The sequence below is a fragment of the Simochromis diagramma genome, unplaced genomic scaffold (genome assembly GCF_900408965.1).
Source record: "Simochromis diagramma unplaced genomic scaffold, fSimDia1.1 OVJJ01000816.1, whole genome shotgun sequence".
NCBI lineage: Eukaryota > Metazoa > Chordata > Actinopteri > Cichliformes > Cichlidae > Simochromis > Simochromis diagramma.
Genome location: NW_024386908.1, coordinates 3178081 through 3190118, shown reverse-complemented (window position 1 = coordinate 3190118; position 12038 = coordinate 3178081). Strand labels below are relative to the sequence as shown.

General features: G+C 41.5%; 1 protein-coding gene across 5 annotated transcripts in view; it reads right to left on the bottom strand.

The window, feature by feature from the left end:
- LOC120735590 (copine-8) overlaps positions 1–12038 on the bottom strand; it is a 100577-nt gene that overhangs the window by 49852 nt on the left and 38687 nt on the right. For all 5 annotated transcript variants that reach the window (XM_040035026.1, XM_040035028.1, XM_040035029.1 and 2 more), the window contains exons 5-6: positions 9507–9546; positions 3686–3762 (exon numbers count right to left, since the gene is read on the bottom strand). In XM_040035026.1, the coding sequence (XP_039890960.1) occupies positions 3686–3762; positions 9507–9546 (117 nt within the window). The remainder of the gene's footprint in view (positions 1–3685; positions 3763–9506; positions 9547–12038) is intronic.

Here is a 12038-nt window from a genome sequence, read left to right as displayed (position 1 = left end):
TCTCCAGAAGCTTTTCCATTAAATTGCTTTTGTTCTATTGAAATTAGAGGTAACATTTTTCTAATAATGGGCATCTCTTGAAGTGTGAATTTGGAGCAAGGAGAGACAGTGCTGCATAATATCTTTGGACAATTTACCCCAGTATGCATCAGTTTGTTTACATGTGACCTGGTAATGAAATTTAAGTCAGAGCACTCATGTCAAAGTGTATCATATTGTAAGGAGAAGGGCACACGAGGTCTGAGAACCAGGAAATGAGGTTTGTTAGGAGGGTAGCGGGAGGCTCATTAGTTAGGGTAGGTTGTCCAATAATCAGAAACTGACTGAGGCGGAGCAGAGTGGACGTTCGTGAGAGGCGGAGGTGATAAACTTTGACCTACTTTTACATTAATTATTTAAAATGTCTTTCTTATGTTTTTGTAGCCAGCAGTGAGGTCAGCTTTAAAATGTAGGCAATCAGCTGTTCAATCTGTTTCACAGTGAGCGCGTTTTATACCGTCTAATACCACACGTTACCCCAAATTCATTTTTGCTTTTCATATTGTTATGAAATCTTAGGCAAGGAAATAGTTGTTCGAAGTTTTTTTTGTACGCTTTATTAGTTTACTCAAATGTGCATTTTAACTTTAAGATCTAAATAATAAAACCCATAAATATTAATCTTAAATACTTGTTTTGTCTGCTCTTAAAATTAGAAGAAATAGATGAAAATGAACGTGACTTATTCAAGAAATTACGCTTTTGCCATTACTGCTGTTAAAGTGACCCCTCCTGATGGTTCTAGTGTAAAGCTACAATCATTATTATTACAGTAATTATATTTTATGATAACTCTAGCACATATACGTTGAGTTAGGGAAACTCTAAAGAAGGAGGAAAAAAGGCATGTTGTCCAGTTATGGTCACTGATTAAATGTATTCATTATTAATTAAGGTTTGGAGCTCTCTTTAGAGATATATTATCCTCTCTTGATACTGTAAACGTGTACTAAACTTCCAAATGTGTCTGTTTGCACACAAGCAGAAGCTGCACCTACACAGTTCATCTGTTTCAGCTGTTTGCAATATGGCGGGTGGATAGTGCTAAGTTAGCTGAATGCTACGTTAACCATGTGCCTCACCATTGCTGCACTTGATGATGCGTTTTGCTTCTTGTTGCCGGTTACTCTAAGTGTCTCTCTCACACACCCACGTGCACACACTCCTAAATGCCCACTGGAGTTACACTGAACAATGCAATATGTTAAAATTGTTAAGCCCCGCCCCCACGTCCTCCGCCTGTCATGTCAGGCTGCAGGTGTATGCCTGACTGTCGCTTACACCCACGCACATATATAAATACAGACACAACCTCCAGAGCCAGAGAACAGCTGTGTGTCCTGCCCCTTCATTTTTAATGAAAGTTGACAGTTTTCCTCATTCTGCACCAAATCACTCTTGACCTCTTATAAACGGTCGATATTGGTCGCACATGTGAATGTAACAAACCTGTTTCATTCAGCGTTGATTGTTTTGCTTTTTTCTCATCTGCATATATTTGCAGAAGCGTGGCACAACATACGGAGAGTGAACGTCTTCAGGAACTAAAGCAACCAACCTCCACATTTTACACATCCCTGAATATCAAAGAAAGAACTCAATTCACACCCCATAATTTAACTTTTCTTCCACAAACTGCTTTTGTGATAACCAAGGCACACTTTGCATTTGATGTACTCAAGTAGCAAAACAAAGAAGGAGGAGTAACATCTCTATTCCTCAACCGGTTTTAACAAAATGTTTGCAAAAGAACAGGCGCTGAATATTTTCCAATATACACATCCATTCGTGGCGCAGCTGCAGGGGAGGCTGACACACCGGAGCTCCATCAGCTCATCACGCCTCCCCTGTATAGAACGTGCTGGGACCTGAGGTTGGAGTTGTTGTTGTTGTTGTGTGTGGGACACAGCTGAAAAGCTGCGGCCGTCTGTTAGAGAACAGCAACCGGAATAAAAAGTGTTAAACGTGTGAACTATGTGGTCGGGTCTGTCATTCATGCCACAGTGGTGCCGAAACCCAGGAGACGGCATGGCGGAACCACAACTGGGCCAGTAGTGGAGGCGCTGGCCCGAATGGTGGGCGAGTTCGCAGCCATGCAGAGGGAGCAGGTGGCCAGGCGGAACAGCTGCAGGACCGGTCCGAGCGTGGGAGGCAGCTGATAATGAATCTGGCAGCTTGATTCGGTTCCTGGCCGACCCCCACGTGTTCATGGAGGTCAGCGTGCCCAGGCTGAGTCGGAGGTCAGTATGCCGTCTGGACCTGCTCATAACAAGCCGGAGGTCCGCACCCCGAAGCGACCTGCCCAGAAAGAGTCGGGGATCAGAGTGCGGGAGGAACTGTTCTGCCAGAGCTGGTGGACAGCGTGCGGGGAGGAACTGTTCTGCCTGACTTGGAGGTCGCCATGCCGTCCAGTCCAGAGGCGTCCTCACCAGAGGCCAGTACGCTGTCTTGACCTGCCTCAGTTCCGCCAGAGGTCAAGATGCTGTGTGGTCCTGTGTGTGGCTGTATGGTCGCCTGCCAAGCCGCCTGCGAGCCCCAGGTCGTCACGTCCACCGCTGGACCCGCGGTCGGCCCCCGGACCCAGCTCGTCACCGTCGCTGGTGATGAGGTGGGCCCCCTGGTCAGGTCCGTCATTCATGCCACAAGGACATTTGAGAAAAATTAGAACTTTTATTGCGGCTAGTTTCTTAAACCACTTCATAAGATTGTTTGAGGGTTAAGAGTTTCTTCTGAGGTAAGATTATTTTAAGGGGCTCATCTGGTCCCCAGAAATATAGCCAAGCAAACATTTTTGTGTGCGTGCAAATGTAAATAATCAAGAGAAATACAACTGAACTATATGTGTGGACCACTCCAAAGACGTGCACGCTTTCCTTCCTTCCCTCTCCATGGGAAACCTGCCTCTGCAATCACCATGGCGATTCTTACTCAACAGGATGACAGTTTTGCTTTGACGTGAAGAGAAGATATGCAGTAAGCACACACACACAGGTTGCCAGGTTCTTGACAATGTTCCCTGTTATTTCTCCCCTTAACAACAACGCTCTTTGCAGATCTAAAGGCTCATCGAGGCTTCAAATGAACAAGCTAATTGGATTAAAGAGACACAATTGAGAGAAAGCCAAGTGGGCTTTCTCATGAGAGAGAAAATATGTAAATAAGAGGAGGCCACTAGAGCAGCATTGTGGACAAGAGTGATAAAGAACCACAACAAGACTGAATTAGCTGCTTACAAATACAATAACGATAACACGAGGACGAATAAAAACAATGCAGGTTTATTTGTTAATGTGACAGCGGTAATCAATAAGCCACTGTGGCTGTCAATAATCAACAATGCATTTAAAAAAATTAGCAAATTAGCCCAGGGAAATGTAATGTGAAGAGACACAAAGATTTGCTCTCACTCATCTAGTTTGAAGAGTCAAAATTTCAAGCTAAATATGTCATTTCTCCATTTCTCTCTGATAAAAACATCGTTATGGTGTTTTTGTGAATCTGGGCTGATGCCACTATCATCAGGCCTGACTAAAAATTTGCAGACTGTGGATATAACTCTGCTAGTGCCCCATGCGACTTTTGATCAGATACTCATTGAGATGTCTGCACACCTTTTTCTGCTACAGCTATCTGAGCTCCTACTCACCCAAGAGGTTTTTCCAAGCGACTGCCCAACGATCCGACTATCTCTCCCAGAGTACAGTGGGCTTGTCCGAGAAAGTCCTGCAGAGTCAAGGAGAAAGAAGTGAGCCGACACATGTTTTTTGTCAATCAGACATTGCGTTACTCACAAACCTGACCTGCTGATCAATACAGAGTCCACCCCCAAAGGCCCAAGTCTTTTCAAATACCACTACCGTCACCTTTGATAGATCATATTAGCAAGAAGAAACTGAGCCTTCCTCCCACCAGCCCTCACACCTGCCCCACTGTGCTCCTCCACTTCCTTGGGAAATTAAACTGCCTTCACATATTGAAGCTTTAGAGCTGATGCTGAGAGAGCCAGAGACGTGAGTGCACCCGCAGCATCCTAGAAACCTCATGGATTTAAAACAATGATAAGTTGCTTTTCAGTGTCAAAAATGACCAGCCTTCAGAAAACATGACACCCATAAAACCCTAATTTCTCCCATATAAATATATTTAAATATGGATTATAGAAACATGCCTTCTTCATGGGTCTTTAACTGGGGGTTAGATCATTTGTCTTTGTTAGATAGGATCTCTAATATTTGACCAGAGCAGCTCCAAGCACCACTAACATATCAGATTCTCTTTGGTCCATTGATTAGCCTCTCAGCTTTATCTCTTCCCATCTATCTCATCACAGTTACATTCCTGCAGCCACACAGTGTCAGTCTGCTATGAACATATTTGTTTTGGTGGAAACGTGTGCCGAAATTAGACCAAAATAATAATGATGATAATAATTTCCATCCACCATGTAGAGGTGAACCCGTAAATCCACAAATTACCTAGCAACTGTGGCTGCTGCCTACATGAGGTCCATCTGAGAACTGGCTATATGCAACTAATGGCTAAATATATAACAGCATGAGCTAGAAAAATATTTAATGAGAAAAATATCTGTGTGGGTGTAGCACCTTTCAGCACTTTTAAAGAAAGAAATGAACTATTTTATGAGATCCAAAAAACGAGGGAATGTGAGCAGATGAATCTAAATCTACATCTTCAAAAGGATTATAATCATTTTGGGGGGTACCTCATAGCTTTTTAAAGCTCATATATACAATTTGACAAGACTGTGTTATGACCAGTTTTATCACCTGCAGTATTGGAAGATAACTAGAGGGAATTCGCTATTAGCTATTTAATTCTGGAAGTTTCCTGATGTTTAAAAGCTTTAGGCTTGAAACTCTGTTGACTTATAGGCTCAACTGTCACTGTGGGCTTTCATGTTTCTTGATTTCTTATCAATACACAATCGGTGGTTTTACAATAAAAAAACAACGCATGTTTATATAAAAAAAAACATAGGAAAGAGGAAACATACCATAATAGCTAATTTCAGGCAGTAAGCCAGTAAAATACTATGTTAGATAATAATTAGCAATTACTAAACTCAAGAAAACAGCTCAAAACAAATGAGAAGGGGATGTTTTGCTGATGGATCATTGCACCAGTGCTTGTTTCTGCTAGTACCACATTGCAGATGTGGTACTAGTGCAGTTTTACTACTGAAACAATTAAACATCTGAAACCTGGCTATTTGTTATGATTTTTAAACCAAAGCCTAAATATTAAATATATTTCTTTTAGCCCTGAAATTTTTAGTAGCTACCTCTTACATTAAAAAAAAGCCAATCAAAAAGCACACGATGTGAATATACTGCACTTACTGTACAGAAGACACCCTATTTTTCAGGGAACATGTTTCAAATTTGGTTAATGTCATATGGAACGACTCAGATATATGGATAAAAACCGAACTGGACACACCAACATTGAGTGTTTTATTTTCATCCTTACTCTTTCTGCTTTTCCTTCTATATGCCACACTAGTTCTCACCCAGGTCCCAGCTGAGTCCGCAGCCTACAGCTCCCAATGTTAAAACACCATCTAATGGGTTAACTCCCTGGCTTCCCCCATAGGAGCCGCACCAAGGCTGCTGTCTCTGCCTGTATGAGATTATTGATTTCAAACGAGTGAGCCAAGGGGGAGCAAATCCAGAGCACGGAGGGAAAAGAGAAGAGTGAGAGAACAAGGGTATGGCAATGAAAGAGGATAAAAAGAGGAAAAGAAAAAAGAAACAGCTAGGGGCATCACAAGAGGAAATGATTGCATCCAGAGAGACATCAAACCCAATAAAATAAGAAAAGAAATATCCTGAAGGGAAATATTAAGAGACTAAACCTGCATTGGAGACTGTGTTTTGCACTGTAGCACCCAATTTATCTCCTTTTATTTCATACACTTGTCATATAAACGCCAGCAGTACATTTGCAGTCTTTATAAATGTGAGCAATCAATTTTAGAAACGATGTTCGGCAAAACAGTAAGTGATAAGGTAAAGTATATGGTTTTGGGAGGTTTTTTAAAGGTCAAAACATAAAACACGATTACTGTGGCTCTGCATTAAAATCAGTGTGACTGTTGTACTTCCATTTGCGCCTATTTAGCCGGAAGCCACATAATGATAACGCACAGCAGTCAACAGCTGCATGGGGCCTTAGTGAAGGTGAAATATAAGCCTGGCTACAATGCCTCCACAAAGGTTCCAATTACAGCTATCATATTTACTTGTATTAGCTTATAACTGGGCTGAAGAAATACCATAAAAGAAGAAAATAGATCATTTTGACAAACAGTGTTGCTAGAGGGAGAAAGCAGTCCATGTGTCCTCAGGCATTTGTTATTCTTAATCAAATAGAACAGAGGACATGTTGGCATTTAGATGGAGTTTAGTACACAATGCTCCATTTGAAGTGTACAAAAATGCTACCATTATTTCTTCTTCTTTTGTTTTTTTACATCACCATAAAGGGTATGCGTCTGTAATATGCTACGCAGGCAGACTTGTTGAGCTGGATACTAAACGCCATGCAATGATAAGAACTAATGGCTCCAGTGTTTCACCTTGGGGAAAAGCAGCATTGGCTGTTTGCAGCTGTGCTCAGAGGTAGACGTTGACACAAAAGTCAAGTGAGTGAAGGTTGAAAAGCAAACACACTTTCCAAAAAGTACAGTCTGAAACAAAAGAGTCGTTCAGAGTGTGTAAGTCTGCTTTCACCTGCTGCTTGGTTACAGTTGGAGAAAACAAATATTTGGTTAAATCGAAGTAAAGACTTTGGATAACCTTTTATAAACTTTACAACATGAGATCTACTTTTAAAATGCTCAACTATTCTACATTACTGGACTGACGAGTTCCTAATATAAAGTTCAGTTAAAAACTATCCCCCGCCTTCTTGATTTCTTAGATTTTTTTTTCATGTTTGTCACACTTAAATGTTTCAGATCATCAAACAAATTTAAATATCAGAAAAGGATCATAAAAGAAAATACGAAATTGTTTTTTTTTTAAATTATTATTTTATTTATTATGAGAAGAAAACAATTCCAACTTACCTGGCCATATGTGAAAGACTAATTACGCCATAAACCTGATAACAGGTTGTGCCACCCACCCCAGCAAGGAATGCAATCAAGCGTTAACTGTCAGTGAGTTGGAGAAATTGTGGTCTACTCTTCCGTTCAGTCGAGTTGGAGAGTTTGAGCGGGGAACTCAAGGGTTAGAACAGGTCACCCACTGATCAGAAGGTTGGTGGTTCAATCCCTGGCTGCTCCATCTGCATGCCAAATATCCTTGGGCAAGATGCTGAACTCCAAGCCACTCACCGATGCAACCATAGGAGCGTGAATGTTAGAAAGCACTTAAGCATAGAAAAAAAGTGCTTGTATAAATGGATGAAGGAGCTAAGGTGTATAAAGCACTTTGAGTGCTCAGGTAGAGTAGAAAAGTGCTATTTAAGAATCAGTTCATTTACTCCTTTGAGTCATTCAGAGGTGGACTTGGTCTATTTTGGATCATTGTCTTGCAGCATAACCCAAATGTGCTTCATCGAATCTGTTCTGAAACATGCAAGTGTGACAAACACAGCAACGTGTGTTATGGACACTGAGTGAAAAAGGAGAAAAGACAGCTGTGTAAAAACGATATCCACTCTCTCATCCTCAGCTCCTGTTTTTATTGCCGTCCATCATTTTCACTGCTGCTGTGACTTTCTGCGACTTGGATAGTCAGGCTCACGTCATTGTCCTGTTACTAGAGCAACCACCATGCTCAAACGTGTCTAAGATATCACCATAAAGCTGATGTTATAAGTACAGGTGTGTGCAAGCAAGATTACACTGAAACCCAAGCCACTGAGATATATGCACACACAGTGAATCTCACTAAATGGATCAAAGTGATGCATGTAAACAGACTGATAATATCACTCATGTAGAGAAAAGACAGTTAACAACAGGAAGACCAAGGAAAACCGCGGTGGACATATTTTAAAAAGAGACTAAAAAGAGCAGATATGAAAGAATATACAGATTCTGCAAATCAGCATGCTGCATCAATTCAATTCAATTCAATTTTATTTATATAGCACTAAATCACAATACGTCACCTCAAGGCGCTTTATATTTTAAGGTAGACCCTACAATAATGCATACAGAGAAAAACCCAACAATCATATGAGCCCCTATGAGCAAGCACTTTGGTGACAGTGGGAAGGAAAAACTCCCTTTTAACAGGAAGAAACCTCCGACAGAAAAAAAAAAGTGCACACACACATCTGAATACGCGAATATTAAGATTTTTAATGCCAATTCTCTTGTCACCTTATATTCTTATTTATAGACTTTGGTCCATGTAGACAGCCATCTCTTAAAACCTTTGCTGTTTTTGTGTTTTTTTGTTATGCATTCAACTGTCACTTTCCTGGGCACACCTGTTCAACTGCTACTTAAGGTAAAGATGTAATCAGAAGAAATTCAATGCATTTAGATGTGTAGACTTGGTCAAAGTAAGCATATGAAGGGGGAATACAGGTGATTTAAGTGACTTTAAAAGTTGCACAGTAGTTGGTTCCAGATGTGAGTGTTTCAGAAACATTGCCTGGTCTGATGAGTCTTGTTATCTGTTGTGAGTTTTACATGGCAGGCTCAAAATCTGGCATAAACAACATGAAAGCATGGCTCCATCCTGCCCTGTATAAACAGTTCATCCTGTGCTTGTGATATAATGGTGTGGGGGATATTTTTCTGGCACCCTGTGAACCCCTTAGTATTTACCGAGCACCATTTCAACTCCATAGCCTGAGTACCGTTGCTGACCTTGGCCATCCAGCAACACTTATGACCACAGCGTACCAATTTTCTGATGGCTGCTACCAGCAGGATAACACACCATATCACAAAGCTCAGATTACCTCAAACTGGTTTATTGAACATTACAATAAGTACATTGTACTCAAATGGCCTCTACAGTCATCAGATCTCAATCCAATAGAGCACCTTGGGGATGTGGTGAAATGGGAGATTTGCATTATGGATCTGCAGCAACAGTGTGATGCTGTTATGTCAATATGGAATAAAATCTGTGAGGAATTGTTTAATTTATGCCACTAAGAATTAAAGCTCCATGTCCGAGCAAGCTGTACCTAACATAAGGGCTACATTTGTTCGGCATAAAGATATATTCAGACCAAACGAAGCTGAAATTGAATCATACAACTCTAGCTGACAATTTCATGAATTCTAAATACATTCGATTTGCACCGACACACATTTGCCTTTATTTATTATTAATTCAAGTGTGGCCTGAACACACCACAAGTCAGCAGACTAATGACCGGAGTACTCTTATGTGGTTGGAAAGAGTCTAATGACAGGTAATGACATGGTCAGCATTTACGTTCACAAAAACACAAAACAATACACAAGCACTCACGTGTTTCGACAGGTTGGCACTCTTCGAATCGACATCATACCTGCAGAAAAAAACAAAAACACACTGTGAATGCATTAGAGGGTGATGGAGGGTGACAGGAGCTCGGCTGGGAACACAAAAGGGATTACAGAGAGGGTAAATCAGTAATGGGGTTAAGCATCTTGTCATGCAGAATCTCAGCGGAGGCTCTGGGAATTCACTTCCCAACATTGCAGGATCACAGTCACCCTCTATTAAAATGACACTAAATGGACTAATTGGCAGTCACACGTATATCTGCGAGGCCATACGTGTGAACGACTGAAACAGAAACGGTGAACTGCTGACTTGCTAGGTGAAGAAGTCTGTCCTCGTTTGTTTTCATCTATTTTCATTACTGTCACACACGTCTGAACAGTACTCACAACTCTCAATCCTCAGTTTCACCTGGCAACCTCTTAAACACACAATATTTGCAGCGAGACAAACTTCTCCAGAAATAGCCCCTCCAGCTCTGAAGAATGGGAGGCAATCAGGCGACCCATTCACTCAGCAATCTGAGGTCATTTCACAGCTCAGGTCATTTCACCCACCACTAAATATGGATTGGCCTCTGCTGGGTAATACAGTGGGGGAGAAATGCTAGGCAATTTTGTTACCTCACATGGATGTTAAAGGTGATGTACAGTATATTCTGTGTGTGGCAGGATTCTCTTTTAATCCAAATCCAAGCATAACCAATATTTAAAATGTCCCATTTCAACTCAGTGGGACATGTGACGTGCTTTATGTCTAAGATTTTATCTTTTTAGCTGTTTAGAATGATATCGGTATATGCCTCAGCTTAGGGAAGTGTAAAATTAAAGACATATATCAGTGCACTATACTTCACAGTGAGCCCTGTGGAACACAATGCACTATCATAATTCATAGTGAGAGGACATACTGTAGTATTTCATAACCTCTGCTCCGTAACTGTTTTGTTTTCATAGAGATCTCACTGCCATAAGCCTGAGGGAGTAAACATTCTTCAATCTGGTATCATCTCAGACAGCGTTACCCTTTGCAGGCCAGCAGGACCAGCGACGATGAGAGAAGCAGCAAGGCTGCACGCACACATCCGGATACTGTAGACACTGTAGCTTTTGAGGTTTAAACCTGTACCATTTCTAATGGCCAGCTGAGGTCAACTTCTGTAGTTGGAACGTCTCATTATATAAAAGTCGTTTTTGGGAAAAGATTTCACATTACTCAAATTTCTTTGTTCCCAAAGATTGTTTCTTGGTGTAAGACTGCAGTGTCCCTCAGACCAAAACCAAATCACATCAAGGCGGCAACAGTGAAGACCCTCGAGACTTCAAGGCATGACTTTCACTCAATGGGAGCCATCACGGTGGCTATCTTTTATATGCAGTCTATGATAGACACATTCACCAAAAGCGCCACACATAGGAGTCTCACACACGGATGCACACGCTGAATGATACTGAAAATGGCACATAACCTACTCGCAGACCCACAAAAAGCCTGTTTGTTTTTTCCCTCAGATGTCCAGTTCCATTCAGAAAACCACTCAAGAGACACAGAGTTATGCATTCATTCATTTATAATCACATAACCAATGAGCAGACGTAGACGCAACACGCAAACACACAGATGTCCTTACATGTCCCCATCTTTCTGTGAGATGTCATTCTTCCAATAGATTTAAACTTGCTCTCCTGATATTGCAAATACAATGATAAGTGCTAATCCAAAACCTGCACACCTCTAATGTAAGAGAGCAACAGAAGACAGGCGGGGAAGCCACTAAAAACGTCTACATAGAGCCAATAGGGCATAAATTTAGCTTAAAGATCATTTGCTTAAGAAGCTTCGGTTGCAGTGACATAAGCGGTAAACATCGGAGTCTCTCCCATCATTCGGCTCATCTTCATTTCATCTGAAATACTACAACACTCATAAGCAAATAACAGTTCAATAACTGAGCCCCACAAAGTCAGTAAAACACAGAAAGTAACTTGTTTGTGTACATGTGAAAATGTACACCGGGCTGTAACATGGTGTGGAACACAAGTGGAGCAGCCGGACTAGATATGAAAGGTTAAATCTGTCTATTCCTATATCACACCCACCATCCCCCAGAAACCCTGGTTGTTATGGCTACCTGCTAAACTTCACACAAACTCGCAAACACATGCAACCAGACACGCACATTGTCACCATGGTCACGCATGTGGCAATGCACACCCAAATTGCACGCATCAATTTGGGTTTTGTCTCTCCACCACAAGACCCTGCGACACCACACCTGTACATATGAGCTCAACACATTACTCCTGGCTTAACGTGCAGTCGTAGTCAAGAGCAGATATGAAAGAGAGACCACATTTGTTTGGGTTACAAAGTCACATTTGACGTCTTTGTGTGTGTCTACCTTGTTCTTTCCCTCGTTTTGCTATCTATCATGAATCGACTAACATCGACGCAGACACGCTAGCTCCTCTTCACGGGAGAACTTTGAGATCCCGGTGGTGCTGTCGCCATGGCTCC